The sequence below is a fragment of the Malurus melanocephalus genome, unplaced genomic scaffold, assembly GCF_030028575.1.
Source record: "Malurus melanocephalus ecotype Western Australia unplaced genomic scaffold, MMel_1.1 scaffold_403, whole genome shotgun sequence".
Classification (NCBI taxonomy): domain Eukaryota; kingdom Metazoa; phylum Chordata; class Aves; order Passeriformes; family Maluridae; genus Malurus; species Malurus melanocephalus.
The window spans coordinates 293,745-316,183 of NW_026623635.1; the positions used below are offsets into that span (position 1 = coordinate 293,745).

Here is a 22,439-nt window from a genome sequence, read left to right on the forward strand (position 1 = left end):
AAAAAGTGTGCTTGAAATTAAATCCTGATAGCACCAAAAAACCCCAAACCCACAAACAGCACAGAATAACTAAGCATCCAARTTAATGGACTAAGCTTGAAGACATGAGTCATTTATTAGGAAAGAAACTTACTGAATATTAAACGTTCAATGACAGAGACAATCAAATTTGTAACAGAAATTCAAAGATACTTTATTTCCATTTCTYGTATATCAAGAAGCTAGGAATAGCTTAGTTGTAAAAATGGGATTCATTTTAGTTCRATTCACACAAATACTAAACATTTATCCTTGTGTTTTAAAGTCCAAGAATGAAAACTTGCAATTAAACACTGAGCAAGCCATGTGTTCAGGTTATGTTGGTTTCTTATCTTAAAAAGTCTTAAAGAAAAAAAAAAGTATACAGGACTTATATTCTCAGTAGCGTATGTGCTATTATCAACACATCTTTCTGAACTCTGGGAGGAAACACCAGTCCTGAATTAAATTTTATAAAAAAAATTTCTAACTCAACTTTTATATTTTTCTACGCCACTACAGCTTTCTTTCACCTCATTTTAAAGCAGATCTTCAGTTTAAGCTGTCTTCCACTGTCTTCGCAGACTCTTCACGTAGTAGTCCTATAATGCAAAATTTTGGGAGAACAGACGATTAGACAGCATTAGGTGCATTTTGTTTACCATTCCTATACATTGGCCCAGTTGTTAGCTGTCATCCCAACTCTACAAAAACATCACCATTGAACATGACTGGCTTTAGAAGCAATGATGTAGCATTAATGGTTTAATATCAACATTAAATGTTTAAGAATTCCTAGCATACACAATGCAACTACAGTAACAAATTATGTTGCAAGAAGCTCATTTATCAGCTGTCCTCTCCACTGTTAGTTCCTTATTTCAGGAATACAACTAAAGACCTTCTGTAAGAAAGCTATGTCAAGAGTGGGGAAAAAACTTCAAGTTTTCCTTTCAATATTGTACTGCCTATTGTTTAGCTGCTTCATTTCCCACAAACAGTTTCCAGCATACATTCCTGCCATCAACACTGTCATCATTTGGTGGCATCTGTCTCTGCATTTACATCTACCTTACAAGCCTGTTACCAGCCATTCCACTGCTCTGTGCTATGGCTGACTGCAAAGTCTCCTACACAGTAGGAAATATTAAGCACATACCTCTTAAAGACTTGAATTGCATTGAAAGTAACAAGGCGAATATTATGTAGTGTTTATTGCATTTTAAACTCTTTAAAGATATCTAATTCTGGGCAGCACTGCATCCCTACACACAGTTGAAAGAAAATTCCATTCTGTTAACATCAGATTTACAGTAGTCACACAATACACAAAAAGTCCTTTTCACTAGCTTCAAAATCAAAAACACAACAGTAAGCTTAAAGATTACAGGCAACAGCATTCAAACATGGATGTGGGTAGAGAAAGGAGTACCTGGCATGAGTACCTGCTTAGTTTGACTGAATCCTTGATTTTTAATTTGGCTTTTCATGGGCCGCTCACAACACCAACGCTGTGTGAGGTATGGTAGTCAGCTGCAATAATTCATAAACCCTACACTTCCATCAATCCAATGCTACTGGCTCTCGAGTTACAGAACAAACTGCATTAGAATGCAAGGCAATAAAGCAAAAAAACTAGAAACATCCTTGACAAAGAAATACTAGCAGTTTATATGAAAACAAAGTAGTCCAACATGTGCCTCAAATATTAAGTATTTAAGCAAAAGTTTCTGCTGAAGTACCAACACAATATGGACTTAAATACAAAAACAGTTCAACTTTTTTAAAAAAACGATAACAAAATCCCTAAAAATAAAAAAAGGATAATTAATTTTTCTATGGTGACTATATTACAAATATGTCCCAAAGAGGCACACTAATGGGGGCACAAGTCTGCTACAAAATAGCTGAGACAAAACGATGTACCTCAAAATGTTTTGCAGGACTACACTGTCATTTCCTTCAGAAGTTGCTTTAGTTTGTCTTCTTACTTGACTTAGTTCCATCTTCATCTGTGCATACTTACGCTGCACTGTTAAACAGTAACAAAAAGCCCTAATCAAAGTTTGAAATAATGCACTTACCTCTGTCTGATCTGAGGTCATATCAGATCAGTTTTAATTGGACTGAGTGTCACCTTCAGATTTTATGTCTTCRTTGGTCCCATTGACCTCATTCTTAGTCTCACTCTCCTTCGAGTCTGTATTTGTGTCTTCACTCTGTTTTTCTCGACTACTGGACTTCACACTACTTTTTTTATCATCAGATCCCCTCTTTTCTGCCATGAAAGAAGACATTGACCATGGATTTCAAAGTAAAAACAAACATTGCACATGTGAGATATATATTGCATACAAAATGGCACAATTATTTTCTACAGCAATAATACTCAAAAAGTTACAGAAATAGGCTTCAGACTAYCATGCTGGAATGGAGAGGGGACAAAATAAAGGTAAAAGGGGACAGTACAGGGTGGGGAAGACAGGAAAGTTCAGACCTCCTAACAGAGGCAGCTCTCTGTCAAAATACACAAACTGGGGGTAAAGAAGTTAAGCAAATATGTAATTATGGTGCATGGCTTCCTTACTTATCATGGGACACTTCTGGTCCCTAAGTTTTGATTTCTGATATGTGGCCTGCTCTGATTTACAACTCTCATTAATTATGGTTCTTGAAAGAGAATCAGAAAAGAGTGGTGGGCCAAGCTTGACTGCATTATCCAAGAAATTGATACTTGCCAATTAAAAACTAGTAATCCCTAACWATCAAATACTTGGGGAAACAATATTAAGCACTGACAGCTTTGAAGATGGGAATCACAACGACAATCAAAATTAAATTTGAAGCTGCACATTTGTCAGCACTGTTAATTCTCAATTTCATAAAAACAGCAGTCATTTATAAACAACWCATTAAAAGGGCTCAGAGAGACAGCTTGGAAGACATAAAAAGCACTTTTTTCAAYGGCAAAGAAATAGCAAGATGTGGGGGAAGGAGCCCACAATTTCATCATGAATTGGGAAGCTCACTGAAGCATTTGCTACTCTAAAAACTCAATAATCTTCAAAGAAGGAAGGAAGCCAGAAGTAAAAATATTTCCATGGGAAGAAAAACATTCAATATTAGAGCTGCATGCCTCATCTGTAAATTCAGTATTTGCAAATTTAATAAAAATACCAATTCTTGCTGTATTATTTCACACCATAATATTCAACCCTTGATCAGTAAGGACACTTTGGAGAGAAAAAAAAATCCAAAAAACCAACCTCTCAGATGTCATCATACAGAACAACATTCATGCTCTTTTTTCTGATTATTCCCTGCTATCCGGGCAATCAAAATAAATAATATAAATAGATAGATATATCCCCAACACAGCAGCACACAGATCGAACACTCTGAAAAAGCTATTTTAAATAATGTTATCACCTAGACTGGCATAACACACTTTTATATTCCAGGAGACAAAGCAAGAAATTAAGCTTTAAAAGAGCAGCAACATCCCAACTTCTGTGTTTTAAAACACACTACCAAAGGATGGGGTAAAGCCCCCACACAGAGAAATGAGGGCAACTGCCTAATGACCACCAGTAGTGAGGATTCACCTGCAGCAGCACATCCAGTGCAGGGCGCTGGGAGAAAGCACACGGCAACGTCACCCAGCTCACTGAAGGACTAAGTCAGTCTGGGTCTGTCTGCCCTCGGTTTGGCAACTCCGCAGGTAGATTGCACTCTAACTAACCTTGTTAAAAAGTCTTCTTTTTGTGTCTTAAAGGTATCTCCGGTGCACACGTGGATCCACTGAGGAATAGTAGTCTTGTTTCCCCGCAGAGGACTAGTAGTCAGTCCAATAATCTTATCTTCTGTCCTATGTAGATATGGTAGATCTTAATAGCCCTATGGATGTGCAGTGTGCAGGGTTTTGTTCTGTCTTGTTTGTGTCTTGAATGTGGTCAGGAAGGATAATTTTGTTTAAGGTTAAAAAAACTATTAAACTGTGGTATGTAAGATCGAACTCTTCTAAAAATTTTAGCAATAAAATAGGTTTACCATAGCAAACCTCCAGTTTGCCAAGGAGAACTGAAAAAGTGTATTCAACAAATAGTCCATTAACTGAACTGAAATTTCAAACCCTGGAGTATCTGCAAGAAATTATGTTCCTYCACTGTATTTTTAATCAGAAGGAGTTCTCTCTTCAAAAGCACATACAACCAGTTTGTTGTTGAAACTGAGTGTATTATTTCAGCTGTGATCTATTAGGTATAATCACATAATATTGACTTTGCTTCCTGATTAAACACATGCACATTTTTCTGTTTGAGTTTGTGTGGGCAACTGAGATGGATTTGTGAGAATTCTTACCATGACAAAGTGGATCATTTTACTGTTCAGAAAATGCAAAATCAGTCAAACACAATATCCACTATTACTGAGGTGTTCTGGAGTATTTGCTGAGGTTTATCACTAACATTAAAACATGATCGTAATTATTTTTATAAAAGTATCAGAATCCAGATTAGGGAAGGTAGAGAGCCAAGCTACAGTGGTCTASAGGCCCATTCCAGTACTAACCCTTCATAAAATGAAGGTACACCAAGAACGATTCCCCTTTTACTAAGACCCCCTATTTATTCCATCTGCTCTGAAGTTTGTTTACTTGAAGAGTAGCTGCATTCTACTGGTTTATATTAAGCTAATGCTCAGCTGGTGTTTATGGCTGGTGGCTCCTTCCTTAGCAAARGTATCCCTGTCCCTGAAACTTGAGTCACAAAGTGCCCCTATTTCTACACATACGTTTTTTCTTACTACCTTGGTTACTGTCTTCTACAGAATTTTAGTGAACAAGAAGCCAGGACTTCTGTTTCAGTGTGGCACTATTTAAAATGTACTTATATGCAAGTTTTGGGCAACTGCACCTTGGGGTTTTTTTTGGGTTAATATTCATGTTTATAAAGCAGTCTGAGATTTCCAGATGAAAGCCACTACCATAAGCAGTTACAGCCAGGCCTTCATCCTTCACTGCTTACTTTTGCAACTGCCRATCAGCAGTGACTATAAAGACAAGTAGATTCTGAAGCCAAGATTCCCAGTGCAGTAAGTTAAGATTTAACTTCTAAGTCACTACTGTGCAAAAGCCACACACTTCAAATGTATGAATCTCTAAAGCTCTCTATTGAACTACCTAACTACAGTGCCACACTGCAAGTATGCAATGGTGCTTACAGCTTCAGCACAGAAATTCAATTTGCTTATTAACTATTACTGGGTTTGTTTTTTTTCCTGCCTTCCCCTCCTCTTTTATATTTCTTGTCTGTTAAAATATTTCCCCAACAAAGGGAAAACCACAACTTCTTCAGCATTACAGTCCTGCTCTAAGGCCTATTTGTGTTATTACAAATGTTAGGACAGCACAGTCAAAAAAAGTAATTGATTTTCCCAGGTGGGATTTTCACTGCAGCTCATAGCATCACCTCACTGTTCTCATTTCTGGTGGAAGAAAGTAGCAAGCAGCAAATAAAACAGCCAGTAWGGAAATCAGTCAAGTTAAAACTAAAAATACTTGAGATGCTGAAGAAAGTTCACTAGCTCCTCTATTTATGGGAAGATTAAGGAAAGAACTGAAAAGCTCAAAACCAGATCAAATTTGAATAAATAAGAAAACAGTTATTTATATGCATAGATACACACATTCAGAAGAACAGGACATTCTTCACCAAGTAYCAGAAATCTGTTCATAAAGCAGGCAAAAAAGGCACAGTATCAGACAGGAATAGTAACAAATGGACAGATACAGGCTACAACACTGAATCTGAGTTTAAAGCCTGCACATCAGTTCCACTGCCAACAAGCAAGCAGCAAAACCCACTCTCTTACAGGGCAAAGGAAAATGAGAGAAGAATCAATACTAAAGGTGCCCCACAGTATAAACCAGAATAATTGAAACAGTTCAAGGAAGTCAGGGAAGAGAAATACATGAAACATTACCAACATTTTGGCAACCAATCCGCTGGATAAATATGGAGAAGGGTCAAGCAGACAGGCCTATGCAACCCAGAAACATGCACAGAGCACCTTTCATTCCAGAGAACCTCAAAAGTACCTTAGAAACACAATTGTTTCATCCATTACTGATGATCAGCCCATGAAGTGGGGTGGCTGTTTCGGACTGGACATTAGTCAGCTCCCCACCAGAGCCAGAAGTATTACGTTCCTCCCGAAGTTTCAAAAGACTTTTAAAGGGGGAAATTTAGCAATAACAGTGAATTAGTATCTTCTCACAAAATRTGGATCTGCAGTGTTCTCACTGTAGCTCTTTGTAATCCTACTTAAAGAAAAGTTTCTGAGCTCCARCCTCTGGTGAAGCAGTGAGTCACCATCAGTGCTGTGGTACATGGCATAAACAGCTATAAAAGAATTCCATGGACTAACACAGCTTTCTGTTGAGACTCACTTGAATTCTGACAAAGCAAAACTCACTTCATTTAAACAACAAACAAAACCAAACCAAAAAATAAAGGAGAAAGGTGGGGGGAATAGCAGGAGAATGGGGAGAAGGCATGAATTGTCATTTAGAGCATTAGAGAGATTATGTAGTATTTATCTTGGATTGCATTTACAGATTGGGAAAAAATGTAAAAGCACTGTTAAAAAGGTAATAAAGGAAAYATGATAAAGCTGAGAAGTAATAGATGATACAGGTGAGAAGCCAGGTACCAATCTCCCATAAAACATGTACCTGCAAAGGGTAATTGCAAATATCCCATAAGGATAGGAACAGAAGACTTTCACTCTTAGGAAATGATGATTACAGGTAAATAGGTCTTAAAATACATAAAAATCCTTGCCCACTTCATCTGCAGACAAAGGGCAACAGGTAAGAGAAGGACAATGGGTGTACATATGCACACGTGCAATAACTGGAAAGAACAAAATGCGTCAAATTGGTWACAGCAACACACACAGCTCATAAAACCAGGCCTGATTTGGTACTAAGAACTTTCAGTCACTCACTGAAAGGCTAAGAGCTTTTGAGACTTAGCTAAGGAAAGATTAGTTTCAGACTTGCTAGGAACTCAGTCTTTACACAAACATACCTTTTTCTTTTGATTTCCTGTCTTGCTCTCTCTCTCTGCTTTTGCTTCTGTGCTTGTAGGATTTCCGATCCCGGCTTTTTGACCGTCTCCTGTCCCTACTACGAGACCTATGTTTCCTTTCTGATCTATCGTGGCTTCTGCTTCTTCTCCGGTCACGACTCCTTAACATTCAGAGATAATTTCAAAAATGTAAATCTCAGCTGTTATTTTCTAACTCAGAATATAACATAGTAAAGCAGTAGCCCTTTCTAATACACTGATTATCTGCAAAAAACAAATTTTAACATATTATATATAAATATTTATCAGTACATAAGACCTGGCTTCATATTGCCCTCTTCATTTATTTGAACATTTAACATACAGGTTAAAAATTTCTCCCACCATGAAATAAATACTACCTGAAGGAAGAAACAAGACCCTGTTCTTTGGGAGCATGTCTACTGAAAGGTCCTCATAAAACCAGTTCCACCATAATGGTGCCATCTTCCAAAAATGGAAAGATAGTGAACACTCAGCAAAAACCAGCTTATCCTTAGAACCAGTAAAGAGTCTTTACTTTAGAGATAATATCTAAGTGAAGTTAACAAATCAGTGATGTGGCTCAGGCTGACAGATCAAGTCCCCACGAGATTTTTACCTTCTGGCAASTTACATGAAAATGCTTAGAAGACACAYASACAGACACATGCATACCTGCTTCGCCTTCKTTCTCTGCTTCTTGACCTTTTGTGGTCTCGCGAGCGGCTGCACCTCCTGTCAGATGTCCTGCTCGAGTGCCTGCTCCGTGAGCGGCTCCTTTTACGCCTCTCTCTGTCACGAGCCCTCTCTTTTTCCTTTTCTTCCTCTTCACGCCGTCTCTTCCTTTCCCGCTCTTCTCTTTCCCGTTCCCTCTCTTTCTCCCTCTCTTCCCGTTCTAGCTTCTCTTTTTTCAACCTTTCATCACGGTCAGGCTCTTCTGTTCTTTTTCGTAACTTTTCCTTGAAAAACAAGTTCACAGGAAGAAATGAAGATTACTCAAGACAAATCATTAGGTATACTTCAGCTTACAGATTCTGAGGATGTAAAAGCCTAAGCTTTCAAACTATTTCAGTGTTATTTTCCAAACAAAGAACAGCACTTCCTAAAATCCCCTAAACAAGCATCCTTTGTCTTGTATAACKTTTTTATGCTTGTCACTCTCACAAGATCAGAGGCCACACTAYAGCACTTTATAAAAGCCCTAAAAATTCCCACCTGAATTGACATCTTTGCCCATATCTAATGTAACCACAACAAAGCACATCAGTAAAAGCACAGTGCTTAATGTGCAGTGCAGGATTCCATTCTTTGGAGTGTTTCACCCTCTTGAGAAAATCCACTGGACAGCCTTTTATGTACCATAGGAAGCCTCTAAGCAATTTTATCATGTTCAATAAAAGGAGGAAGCACTTACTTTTAAATCTTCTACAGTAGCTTTTATTTTGGCATAACCCATGTGCTGYTTTCCCATCAAGTGGTCATCTACCCTGGACTGTGCATCTCCTACAATTAAAAAGGCGCCACAAACTTCRCAAACTTCCATTTGCTTTTCTTGGGCTGCAAAGCTCTCAATTGTCTGAAAAAAAGAAAAATATTCATAAGGCAAAAGAAAAGTTTTAGCCAGAAGTCAGTGAAGAGGTTTAGAACTCTATGTTACAGTTTTCAAACCYCAGGCTTTRAAATCAMATCTGCCTGCTTAGTCTCTGGAGCACTGCACCCACCAGAGTAAAGAGGGAGAAGAGGCCACCTATGCCCACTCCCACAAGGAAGGAATCCTTGAGAAACCACAGAATCATTCCTCAGTGTAATAACATGTACATAGCCATATCTGCAGCTTCCTCACAATATAAGAAAAACTAAACATTTGAAGTTTTTTTTAAAGATTTTTTTTCAGTTTTAAGATKATTTCTTTGGCATCTACTGAAAGGTCAGGAGCTGCAGAACAACCACGGCCTATATCTCAAGGAATCAAAAGGCTAGAATATTCCACAAAGAAAAAGAAATACTGGCTTCTATTTAAAAATATGGTGGTCAAATTAAACCAATGTTTTAACAGACATATGAGAGATACACTGAAATTTCAACATAAACCCAGGTGATTATTGCTGTGCAATGTCCATGAATCATATAGTATGGACATAAACCTACTGTCTGCAACATTTAAGAGCTCCTAAAAAGCAAAACAAGAATCTCAATTTGAACATTTCATTAAACACCAAAATAAAAAAAAAAAATATTTATAAACTTAAGCTCCTTTTTACTGTACTTAASACATTCCCTCTGGCTTCTGCAGCTCCCAGAATCAGACAGATGCCTGTCTCTAGTCACAGCCCTGACTCAAGGGCTTTCTGTAACAGTCACACTGGTAGTTCATGAAATTTTATTGCAGAGGCTACAGGACAAAGTTTAACTGAGATCTGAACTAGATTAAGGTGCAAGCTGTCCTCTGGGACTGCTGGGTAAATAATATCATAATTTCTGTGCAGGAAGCCCACCCTCAAGGCAGAATGCTGAATCCACACGGTGGTTAAACACATTCCAGTATCCTATTCGTCTCTAATAAATTCTGCACAGACCTTGCATGCCTTCAGTGGAAGGACAAGGTTACTCAGAACACACTGTGCCCCAAATTTTGAAATGTCTCACAGAACAAACACATTACTTACTGAAGTTGTAGACCTCAGCAATTCTCTCTCTTCCTTTAACTGTTCAACAAGTTTCATCATTCCTTGTGCCTCTTCCACCTTTCCTTCTGAACCTAGTTCTTCAATCTAAAAGGCAATTAAAAAATTAAAGTATCATTTCTGACCAAGTAACAAGAGCAAGAGATCTCTCTTATAGGAGTTAAAACCCCTCACCTGTTGAAGTAGTACATCAATTTTGTCAGTTAACACCTGAATCTTCTCTTCATTTTTACCGGTAGGTCCTGCTCCCTGCAAACAAAACAAGAGTGAGTTGTTTTTTTTTTTTCTTTGCTTGTTTCTTTTTTCATCTTTTGTTAAAATAGCTTAAACACACAAATGTATGTCTTCTCATATTCCAGACACACTTTGGGAATAACTTCCCCCGTCCTCTTCTCCCACAAGAAGCTACTATTAATAGTCTAGTCTAACATAAAACACTCCTCGATTTACTCCACCCTTGTTGAGTCTAGTCACACTAATTCTTCCCAAATCAACAAAAATGTTCAAGGTCCTGGCCCATAAAAGGTAAGAAACTGAATTCAAAGTCCTAAATTTAAACTCTGACACTTCCATGCACCTATTACATATCTTCACAGACATTCAAGTATGACTTAGAAGTTCGGCAGGCTTTGAAATTCAACTTCTGAGCACAAAATGCAAAAAGAATMTCAGTTCAAAGATGCATTTGTTAGCAGTGTCCTCTCTGCAGGCTGCCAGAACAGACTGATTGTCTCCCTCCCACCTTTGCTAAGCTCCACAAGTGATTATCTCCCTTGACTGGATAYTGTCCATAGCTCCTTCTGAAGCAACTGGACTTTGTACAGAACAGTGAGGTGGGGCAGCAGAAAGGAGCAAGGCTGTCCTGGCAGTCACTAAACTCACAGAGCACAGGCTGCAGGCACTGCTCCAAATCCATCTGGGGACAAGATACAGCTTGCTAGCGCAAGGAGGGAGGAATATGCAACCAATGGAGACAAGGTAAACTTGGGTTGTCAGGGCAAAGACAACACTTGACAGGGAGAGAACAGATACTCATTCTGAGGAAACAGAGATGSTGAGAACACAAAGRGGTCTTGCTGACTGTGGAGCCACTKGGCTCATCCATTAGGGCCAGATGCATCTGCTGGCTAACAGATGAAAAAACTTAATTTAACAGGMATCTTCTGCATAACAGTAAGTTTCACCTGAATAGATAAGGTCAAGAGACCCCTGAAGATGCTATCTACAGGCAAAGCTGCTCAATGACTCACTGTTGCACTTACCCCAGAAGACTGCTGGTTCTGTGACAGTGCCAAACGAGCATGGCCCCTCCGGATCCTGCGCTCCACCTCCGCAAGCAAACTCTGCAAATAGCGCAGGAAGTCTCTCTCATAGCCCACCTTCATAAACCGAGAGCTCTTCTCATACCTGAGAAAAGGTTTTAAAAATGAAACTTCACATCAATCCATAAGAGAAGAAAAGTAAGCAACAAAAACCACACAATATTATAAATTCTTGCTCACAATAAGAGAATATTACGCATTTAAATAAGTGTTTACGTAAATAAAACAACAGTTAATTTGTCATGTTTGGGTTGCTATTAACAAATTTCAAAGATACCAGAAACTCTATTTGCTTAAACATATCAAACAACAAACTTACTGTTTGCGTAGATTTTCATCGTGGATTTTTTCACAAGGACCTAGGAAGACAATACAAACAGTTTAAGTTTGCATTCCCAAATGTTGTATTCATATTTCACCAGCATTTGTTTRTGAACCATGATAGAACAGGGCTATAAACATTTCACAAGAACTTTTATGCTTCTGCCTTTCTGCTTCCTTTGCTTGGAGCTTGAAAGATACATTAAAGAATGCCAGTATCATTAAATAATTATAAAGCCAAAAAAGACTCTACATACAAAGTCTTCATATGAAATAGAATTTCCAGATCAAGTTTTACATCAGTAAAGCTAAACAAAATGTAACGTTTTAAACACCTGCAGTCTTTAAAAAAAAGGAAGAAAAAAAAAAAGAAAAATTAAACATAAAGGGTAATTTCATTAGGCACTTCCTGACTTCCAGTGTTCTTTGCAAAACACTGGCTACTTAAAACACTGATCTTCAGAGTAAAATTAGGAGGTATGTGCCCATAGTTCATAAAGACTCTCAAACTCTTCAACTAAGAAATTACCACTAGGACAAAAAGTCTGGTTTTGCTAAGTTACCATCTCCAGACTACATGCTGTCCACTAAACATCTCTTGAAAGGTATCAGTAATTTAGAGCTGGTCTTCAGAATAACTGTTACAGTGAGTGAGTCCCTAAAGTAATGCAGCTCAATAATGCACACGCACATAAAAATAGGTTAAAACCCTGCCCAGGTAGAATAACTCAAACTAGAAACCAACACTTGTGCAGGARAAAAGTATCCCACACCCAGTAATTTACCTTACACTGCCAAGAAAAAGTTTTAAGAAGTTTTTTCACTTAAGACAAAGTAGAATCTGGAACAAATATTACTTTACTGTAAATAAATATTACTWTTACTGTATCACTGGTAACCCTTGAATTGAAAAAACAAAAAATTTTCAAGTGTTTTGACAGAGCAATTAACAATAAAAATACAGTTTGCAAACAGAAGCTCAACTGTAATTACTTAGAAGTGAATAAAAATGTCAAGARTTATAAACTTACCTAAATCAGAACGGGTATTTGTAAATAATTCAGCTGGGCAAAAGCCACAAAGGTAGTATTTGCAAACCTGACAGAGAAGAAAGAAACAGGCATCATTTTGTGCTTCTTGAATTGAAAATTTTATGTAATCGCTTCTGTTTCTCAAATACAGTGATAAAGATTCCTCTGAACATGATAACATTTCTAAAAATTTGACACACCCTCTATCTTGGCAGCAGTAAGTGCTACRAAGTGCATCTTGATGACAAACCATCAAAAATCGCCCTTTCCAYTGCAATAGTATTATTTCTTAATTTTACTACTATGTATTTAAGATTACAGGAAAGCATCATCAATTCATACACATTTGRTATGTCCAAAGGAATGAGATCAGAYKGGGCTATTTAGTAAGTATCAGTGTAATTCTTTAACTGTGAAAAGCTACAAGAGATGAGCAGGACTGCCATGGAAGCATGGAACAAGTTCCTCTGATTGCCTGCAACAACTTTATGTTGAGCCTTCACCTCCTCAGAGCTACTGGTCCAGAGAACTGGAACCACCTGCACTCAAACATCAGGTTCTGCCCCAAGGACTTTGGTGGCAATTACAAGACGAAGAACTATCCAGATGCTTTCCCACTCCAAAGCTTTTAAAACTCCCTACTTTAAGAATGACAGGCAAAGACACTTTACATTGCTCTTCAGGCAGAGAAGACATTATTTTAACCTGGCTCCTTGCCAACTAAAGAGGGTTTGGTTTGTTTCCAAATAGTCTCGTTTTAAATTATTGAGTCAGGTTATTTTTATGATAACAGAAACAACCACCAGAAAGTAAAAAAACCCAACATGTTAGTTTAGTCAGTAAATACTTAACAYACAATGTGATAAAAACAGCTGTTTTTAAAAGTTTAWGCMCSTKCWCMYRKGWGMASGKGCWTAGCTAGTCAAGTTGGTTGGTTCCTGAAGTTCATGACACAAACATCTCCTAYGTAACTATCAAAACAGCCAGAAGGATAAAATCAGAAACACTTGAACCCCTAACTTTCATAAACAATCTTAAATAATTAACTTTTCACTAGACCCTTCCCATAGATGTGACTGCCTGGACATTCTACCACACCCCCTCTATATTATATGCGTTTCTAATATTTGGCAAATCTAATAACTGTGTCTGCATTACAGCCTAGTTCCAAACCTCTCACACATCCTGTGCACAAAGACGAGCCGTGTCTTATCTCCCAAGATACAACTTGAAGTATTTTAACAAATGGGGTGAGGAGAGAGACCCCAGCCACCACCTCCTAACTGAATTGCCTGTGACAGCTGTTGATCAAATTAGATCAGCCTGATTTATTTTTCCAAGCTAACTGCCAGACTGCAAAGCAGGCTACAAAGTTAAAACTCTACTGACTGCTTTACAGATTATTCAGAAAAACAATCAGGCCTTATATTAACAAGCCGTGGACAAGAAACACAAACAAACMAATCTCTTATTATGTAATTTGAATACTTCTCYCATGATCCAGGTTTGGACACTGGCACCTAGCTGAAGCAATTTACCAAGAATAGTTAGGAAAACATGTGAAATGGCAATTTTTCTTTTCTTGTCAGAAGCAAGGGGAAAGTTACTGGACAAAATCTGGTTTCAGAATCTGCTCTTCTCTGAAAGCTGTAATATCCCTTGTTTYTCTATGAAGTTGTATCAAAGGGGCAGTTTCTGGGATGGACTCCAGTACCAGTCCATAGAAATGTAATTTCTCTATACATTCTCTTTTTCTTCCATTTTCTCATACAGGTATCAGGATTAGTGAAAAGGCCCTAAAAAATTCAGAGATGGATTAAACAATTTTCTAAGAGACAGAGAGACAATAGTAACAGTCTGACCATATTATGCTGTTAAAAGTCGGAGAATATCTTCTATCATGCAAAAATTARGCAACCTGGCCTGTAACAGTTTAGAAACTAATAGTAACAAAAGAAGCAAAGTAATTAAAAGTATGTTGAACAAAACAAAACACAAACACACAACCTCACTGAAAACCAGWAAGATTACAATTATTATGRAACAGCACTACTAGGAAAATCCTCKTATGAACTGAYGGTTATAGGCAAAAGTTGCAGTAACCAATACTAAAATAKGAGGTTTAACACATCACACACCACATTAATTATTTATATATTAAAACCCCCAGACAAACACAAGCCTAATCAATCAATCAAACAAATAAAATGACAAAACAAAACAATGACAAAATCCTCACACACCAAAAAGCTGCCAAAATTTTATCCTGCCATCTCTAGATGCTGCCACTCTGGCACTAGGATGGCACCCAGTGAATTATTGGACAATTCTGTCCTAGGAAGCATCCTGCAGAGAAATACTTCAGAGGGGTTCAGACCACTGCGGCTGAACCAGTTTTCTTCCCCTCTCATACCTATTTCATTATGCTCTTCAACTGAGTTTGCTTCAACRGAAAATACAACTTGCTGGAATCCTGCAGAAACTCGCAGGTATCATTCCAGCTCAGCTTCAGAGTGCAACATCTGCCTGCCCAGACTGAACATCAACTGTACTTCCAGTCAATCTGAATTAATGCTGAGTGAGAAGAGAAAGGGTCAAGGAATGGCTGAAGCATCACGGAGCCATTAAAGGACTGAAACAGAGGAGACTGATAAGCTTCAACTGGCATCACTCATCCATAGTTTATCAGGCCGCTGCACTAATCACAAATAATATGGAAACACATTCCATAAGTGCAGGAACAGACCAACTGGCAGTTTGGTAGCGATAACTCCCAAGGAAGGTAACAGGCATTTACTCCTTTCTGCAGAATTATTCTGATAACTCTGCTACCGAGAAGGTGCAACAGAGAAGTGTCACTGTCAAACTGTTGCTGCAGTATCAGCCACAGCTTGTGTCTCAAAGCCCCTGAGGTCTCATTTTGACAAGACACTAGAACAAACAGAGACACTTGGAATTTTCCATTTCTTCATCACAAATTTACTAATCCTTGACATCTCTTGGAGGTGGGGAAGTGGCATCCTTTAGATCCAAGTCCACTAATTTAACAGGAAGAATTACAAGCTCTTCTGGAGTTTGGGAAACAGTTCAAAGTCTTCCCATATAAAGGAGCTATTGACAGCTCTATATCATTAATCCTTCTACATTAACATGTTTCTCTTCTGCAAGGTATTTGTTTACTGATGGAGAAGCATCTAACAGTAAATAACAATTACGTAAGCAAATTCCTTTAGGCAGACAATTCCTAGTGAAAAGGCTTAGAATAAAATCCTGTAGATTGTGGCATACACATCAAAAACTTATAAATTCCTTCTCTAGTTGGGTTCTTTGAACCCATTAAAGCTCACATGCAGCAGACATTTTATGAGCAATGCCCGCCCACCCAAACCCAAACAAACATCAGCCCTTCTCCCAAACCCACTCTTAAAGACAAATGTTATTTGTTTTGGAAGAGTATTAGTAATGGAACGTTAAGTCCTCTCCCCTTGTCCCCTGGAGGATTAAGTCCTTAAATTCTACCTAGATGCAAAGCAATGTAGGTCACTGGCATAATAAAAATAAAAGTGCAACACATCATAAATAGCTAAAACCATCACATCATACTCTGAATACAGAACCTACATTCTGAGCAACTGCATGATCAGAAACAATTGCTTGCAGTCATTTGTCCCTAACAGCTCTTCACCCCTCTCTGATTTCTGAAAACCCTGAATTTGCCTTGAAGACACATAACAATTTCAAATTTTGCAGGAGCACGGGCAGCCCATGCTGGGCTGTCCTGTGCTCCAGAACAGCCTCAGAATTCTTATGCAATCGCTGCTTCTGTAAGAACTTGCTTTGTGCAGGTGGCATATTAAAGCAGGAAGGTGCGAATCAATAAAGGGACTGTTCCAGAAACATACTTAGTCTGCAAATATGACAGTAAGCAGAAAGACTAAAATATATGATACTAATAATTTCCTCCTGCACACAAAACAAACCCTTTATGCCAAAACCAGGACTGATCACCCATGGACATGCCATAATGCTGACATATACACCAAGTGGGATTACGATCTTTAAAGATTAAAAGTTTTAATCATGTCAAAGTTTTAAAGTAAGAACTTCAGCTCTACAAAAGGTTTTACAATACATGATCRATATGTTTCACTGGCACTGCAAATAAATCACACACTGAGCTATCACACASTGCTTCCACACCTTCCACTTCCACTCCCATCCTGTATTTCACTTTCCAGTTCCTGATAGCCACATGGATACAACTTCCAAATGATAAACAAAATACAGATGAGCTTCTTGTGAGAATCTTCCACATCCAAAACTGATGAAATGTGACACAAAATCCTAAACTTTGGGATCAACACAACATGCTGACACTGAGCAGGCTGCATCTTGATCTATGTCTAATTTTAGAAGAAATTATATTAGCACACGTATTTCACCTGGAAACCAGAAAAGCAGTCAAGCAGTGCGACTATCCGTACCTTATTTGCATTTCCTGTCTTTTAAAACATTCAATGTCACCATTGCAAATTTAATCTTTAGGTTATGAGGAAAGTCAAACTGAAACACATGTTTAAAAGCAGTAATTTTCGTTTTTTATAAACTCATCAGTTGACTATAGAAACTTAGGGAAACATTTCTTGCAGGAAGGTTGCWTTTAGTAATAAATAAAAGCAGAAGCAAATAGCAGCAGTTCCTGCAGGACTGAAGGTTCAACCCTAAACCTGTAGCTTTCCCAGTGCTCTCAGACACAGGACAGCTCTCACTTTCCCAGCTGTCAGAGGACTGSGAAGGAGAGACAAAGCCTGGTTTCTACAACAACAAAACTGAACAGCTTAGAGACAGAGTCCTTTCGTTATAGTCAAATCCTTCAGCCTAAAGTTGTAAGCGAAAAAAAAAGGAAAATATTCTGTAATTCGCTCATCTGAAGATGAAGAAAATAATCCTAACTTTTTAACAGTGAATGAGGGCAGAAAAATTTAAAAWCTAAGAAAAAAGTCTTTCTCACTTTAACGAATAAATCAAACCAATCCCCTTATGTGTCCTATCTGGACCAACACCATGGCTCAAGCCATTCAMTTTGTATTTCCTAAGTTTCATATAACTCCTCCATATTTTGAGTTCACAATTGAAGAGAAATATTTAATACCAAATTGAGTACCAAACTTGAATAATGGTACTTTCTTAATAAAATAAGTCTAGAACTACATAAAGGTGGTAATGAAAACCTCCTGAATTCACAATATCATCCTGACAAAGCACTGTTTATCTGTAAAGCAGCATTTTTCATAGGAGCAAATTGTTCCTCACATTGGCAAAATCTAAGGCAAGAGAGGTAATGGTCCTTATCTCATGCAAATTCAACCAATTCAAATAAGTATTATCCTCCTTTATAATGACCWAACTCCCATATAAAAATATGAAATCGCCTCTTTGATTAAGATTCAATCTAGAACAGCCAAACCCAAGCACTTCTCCCTCCTCCCAATTTAAGAATATCTCAAGCAAGTGTTAAAGGGGGAGGAGCCAAATGCTTTGTAACGCTTAAACCAGAGAAGTTCCTGTCACATAGGTGATAAATTACTGTGACACTTCCWTTTAACATGTGCCACAACTCAAATAACACATAATGAATGGAGAAAAAACAAAGTATAAGAATTCATCAGTGTTCATCTGTCCCAAACCAGCAACTGTTATAAACTTTGTAGCTACCACTTCGTTTTCCTGAAATCACTTACAATTCGACTATTATGGCCGAAAGTAAGTCATCATTCGAGTTCAACCAGTGGAGAACTCGAGCTTCAAAGTAATAATAATAATAATAGTWATAACAACAACAACAATTATAATAATAATAATACAGACGTCTTGTTTGGGCTACTCATTGCAGAAAATGAATGAACATCATATTAACGAAAGTACGCAGGTACAGCTAAACAACGGTCTTACTTAGGTTAKTATCCCCCTCCCAARGAGATTCCTCTGAATGAGGAAAAARGAAAAGAATCAAGCTTTTCCTAACCAAATCCTCAGTTTCAAAAGTCGTATGGTTTTTCYTTGTAGTACAACCTGCAGACACTGAAGTCGGTACGCGTGCCCTTCTATTTCCTCCCCAAACACCACCCTCAGGAAGAGATCCAGAGACATTTATCTTCCTAACTAGAACATCTGTCTCGTCCCGCTTGGTGCAAGCCAGCAGCTTCTACTCCAAAGTGCTGAATTCCTTTAACCCCGCTGCCTCCCCGCCTTGTTTCTGTGTTACCCTGCGGGAGATCTCCGCCACCACCGGCCCTCTGGAAACCCCCGTTCCCGTTAACGGCAGCCCTGGCGGGCACAGCCTGCCTCGGCCGACACCCAAACAGCGGGGCTGTCCCTCCTGCAGCCCAACAACAGCCCGGCTGTGTCGGGATCCTCCTCCTCTTTCTCGGCGAGGGYTCGGCGCGGTTCCCGCGCACGGCCGGGCTCGGCCCGCCCCAGGCCGCCATGCAGGGCCCGGCAAGGAGGGCCCGGCCCGCACCCGACAAACCACGCGGAACCCCCCGCCCYGGCCGGCACCTCACCCCTTCCCCTTTCCCCCTTCCCCGCGGTTGTCCCCGGCCAGGAGAAGCCGCCCAYGTCGCTCCGACGAACCCCCGGCCCCACGCAGTGTGGGAGAGCCGCGAAGAAGGRAGGAGAGAGGCGGCCCCGCTGCACTCACGCTCTCGTGGTCCCACCGCACGTTGCTGCGCTTTTCATCCGGGGCCAGGTTCCTGTCCCGGCCCATGAGCTCATCGAGGAGCTGGGCGGCCGATATCATCTTGAGCTGCGGGCCGAATCCCCCTCGCCAGACACCGGTTCGGCCGCCTCGCCCCGACTGCCCGCGCCGCGCCTGACAGAGACAAAATGGCGGCGGCGCTGGCCCTGCCCACAATGCACCGCGCGGGCCGGGCCCGCCGCGCTCCGCTCCCGCTCCTGCTCCGATCCCTCACGGCCCCGCGGTGCGGCCCAGAACGGGCACGAAGGGCTAGTTCTGGCTCGTACCGCAACGGGGAACCGCCACTGAAACCGCGCCTGAGGGGCGGCGGGGGCCACACGGTGCTGCCCACCCTGGTGAAGTGTCATGGCAAACCATGTCCGCCCCACTGAGGGGTCATGGCAAACCGTGTTCACCCTGGTGAGGTGTCATGGCAAACCATGTCCGCCCCACTGAGGTGTCATGGATCATGGCAAACCGTGTCCGCCCCACTGAGGTGTCATGGCAAACCGTGCCCGCCCCACTGAGGTGTCATGGCAAACCGTGTTCACCCTGGTGAGGGGTCATGGCAAACCGTGTCCGCCCCACTGAGGGGTCATGGGTCATGGCAAACCATGTCCACTCCACTGAGGTGTCATGGCAAACCGTGTTCACCGCACTGAGGTGTCATGGCAAACCGTGTTCACCCTGGTGAGGTGTCATGGCAAACCGCGTTCACCCCACTGAGGTGTCATGGGTCATGGCAAACCGTGTTCACCCTGGTGAGGTGTCATCGCAAACCGTGTTCGCCCCACTGAGGTGTCATGGCAAACCGTGTTCACCCTGGTGAGGGGTCATGGCAAACCGTGTTCGCCCCACTGAGGTGTCATGACAGTGTCCAGCTCGCCGTGGTGTCACAGCGGACAGTAACCTGACAGTGTCCAGTCCAGTGCGGTGTCCAGGCACAGGGACACGGCCCAGACACCCAGCTCTGGTGGCCWTGCTGGTCGTGGCTGGAGGGTGAGGACACAGGCATGGGCACAGCTGGAGGGGTATCATGGTCCCTTCTGCACTCTGGCAGGGATAAAGTCACCCAAAGCAGTCCTGGTGCACAGCTACTGAATCCCGGTGCTGAGTGCCTCCAGCTGCGGGTATTCCCTTAGGAATTCATGGAATTGTAGGATTGTTAGGGTTGGAAAAAGCGTCTAAGATACCATCACCACACTCACCAGGTCCTCCAATAAACCCTGTCCTCAAATGTCATATCCACACATTTTTTTAACACTTCCAAGGATGATGACTCCACCACTTCCAAAAGAAGCCTCTCCCCATGCTTGGCATGTTAAAGGAGAATAGAAGTCCTTCATATGTAACATAAATCTTACTCTTTAACCTCGGAACCAGCCCATTTTGTTTTCCTTTCTAGATGTAACTTTGTACCCTACGTATACTGAATTTCACATACCATTGTCAACTATTTCAAATTTTCTCGATATCGTTTTGAACATCCTAAGTCCATACAATTAATTAAAATTTTAATTACATTTTTGAAAGGCTTGAAGTCAATATTCATCCTGAACCATCCACTTGGACTCACAGCGACTTTGTTCAGCATCACTGAGAGCTTCATGCAAGCACCTGCAGAATTTCCTTTTGGAAATCTCTCCGTTACGCAGCACTGTGAGGTACCAAAAGCTTCTTTCAAGCTTTCCAATTTTGTAATGATTAAAAAAACCCACTGGAACTGTTAGAAGAGTGTAATTGAAATCAATGCAAGCCATATGAATTTTCAGTCAATATCCTGCAGTCTGGGCTTGGGGGCGGGAAGGAAGGCGGGTGTTAGTGCTGGGAATTGGGGCAGAACTGGGCTGTTTCAGTTTATTTGTAATGCTCTGATTGCATTGAAGAAAATGGGTACGCTGGAGCCCGACTACTGCAGAATTCCTTGGCATGCTGCCGTGGCTGCGCAGAGCAAGCTGGAATACGGAAGTCAGACTGAAGTTTGAAATTATTATTTTGACTTTTTACAGTGGTAAAATCTTTACTGAGTGTTCTGTAACTTGGTTTAGGACAAATCCACAACGATCAGAACCAGATTTTCAAACCAAGCCATGCAAAAGGYAAGAATTACCTATAATCTTTCCAATTGATTTGCAGACGGATACTGAACTTTATTTATGGATTTATTTAGATTTTTAGGGATTAGTTGATTCTACTGAGAATGCACAAAGATGATGAGAGTTTCCTAGGCAAAATAATGGGATGCCCCATCCCTGGAAGTGTCCAAGACCAGGTTGGACAGSGCTTGGAGCAACCTGATCTASTGGAAGGTGTSTCTGCCCATGGCAGGGGCTTGCAAMTGGAYGACCTTTGGTCCCTCCCAACCCAAATCATCATAATCTTAAAAATCTCCTCAGTACCTCCSTTCATGCACTCACCAGGCAAATCCAATTTTTCTGAATCCCTCTATTTAGCCTCTTTAGCAGCAGGTTATTGCATGGCAGCAGGTTATTGCAGAACAGCCATTATAATAAAGTTCTTCCATCCTTAACCTAAGTAAAAGCATGGATTAATTTAATCTTAATTAAACTATCACAAACTCAGTGAGCTAGAAATATGAGCCATCTCTGGAAGTGTCCAGTGCCAGGCTGGATGGGGCTCTGAGTGAAGAGTGAAGAGTGAAGAGTGAAGAGTGAAGAGTGAAGAGTGAAGAGTGTCCCTACCATGGCAGGGGGGTGGAACGAATGATCTTTAAGGTCCCTCCCAACCCTTAACATAATTCCGTAACTCACTCTACGATAAACCGAGAGCCCGCAAAAACAACCAGCGGAACAGGACACAGCATTTGCGCATTTCTATGCCCATTAAACAACATCTGCCCGGCACGGCCGCGTCCCGCCGGTGCCCGGGCAGCGGCCGCGCCCCGGAACCGGCTGTGAGGGCCGGGTTGTCACCGGCAATAGCGTCCCCCGTGCCGAGCCGAGCCGAGCCGTGCCGTGCCGAGCCGTGCCGAGCCGGAGCCCCGCGGGGCCGATGCGGGAGGAGATGCGGGAGGCGGGCGGTGGATGCGGGGAGATGGCGGAGCGGGAGCGGCAGGAGCGGCTGAGGGAGGCGGCGGCGCTCGGTGATGCGGAGGAGGTGCGGCGGCTGGTGGAGCTGGGGGTCGGCCTCAACTCGCAGAACGAAGTGAACGGATGGTAAGGGCTGTCCTCCGCCCCGAACGCCGCGGCTCC

At 40.9% G+C, this 22,439-nt stretch overlaps 2 protein-coding genes across 5 annotated transcripts in view; one reads left to right on the forward strand and one right to left on the reverse strand.

The window, feature by feature from the left end:
* Positions 1 to 82: 82 nt before the first annotated feature.
* Positions 83 to 19,406, reverse strand: LUC7L3 (LUC7 like 3 pre-mRNA splicing factor). Of its 4 annotated transcripts, XM_057379395.1 has the most exons (12): positions 19,192 to 19,406; positions 12,492 to 12,558; positions 11,459 to 11,498; positions 11,080 to 11,224; positions 9,992 to 10,066; positions 9,800 to 9,904; positions 8,548 to 8,709; positions 7,809 to 8,092; positions 7,113 to 7,273; positions 2,156 to 2,296; positions 1,945 to 2,050; positions 83 to 620 (listed from the first exon to the last, which is right to left on the reverse strand). In XM_057379395.1, exons 1-12 carry the CDS (start codon positions 19,288 to 19,290, stop codon positions 608 to 610), a joined length of 1,398 nt encoding a protein of 465 aa, XP_057235378.1. In that variant the 5' UTR covers positions 19,291 to 19,406; the 3' UTR covers positions 83 to 607. The 4 variants fall into 4 exon arrangements, with proteins under 4 accessions (XP_057235378.1, XP_057235377.1, XP_057235379.1 ...); XM_057379394.1 differs by having other exon boundaries at positions 83 to 2,050; XM_057379396.1 differs by lacking the exon at positions 1,945 to 2,050 and having other exon boundaries at positions 2,103 to 2,296; positions 19,192 to 19,404.
* Positions 19,407 to 22,056: 2,650 nt separating this feature from the next.
* Positions 22,057 to 22,439, forward strand: part of ANKRD40 (ankyrin repeat domain 40) — a 9,240-nt gene continuing 8,857 nt past the window's right edge. Inside the window, exon 1 of the mRNA XM_057379399.1 lies at positions 22,057 to 22,403. Within this exon, the coding sequence (XP_057235382.1) occupies positions 22,240 to 22,403 (164 nt within the window). The 5' untranslated portion in view covers positions 22,057 to 22,239. The remainder of the gene's footprint in view (positions 22,404 to 22,439) is intronic.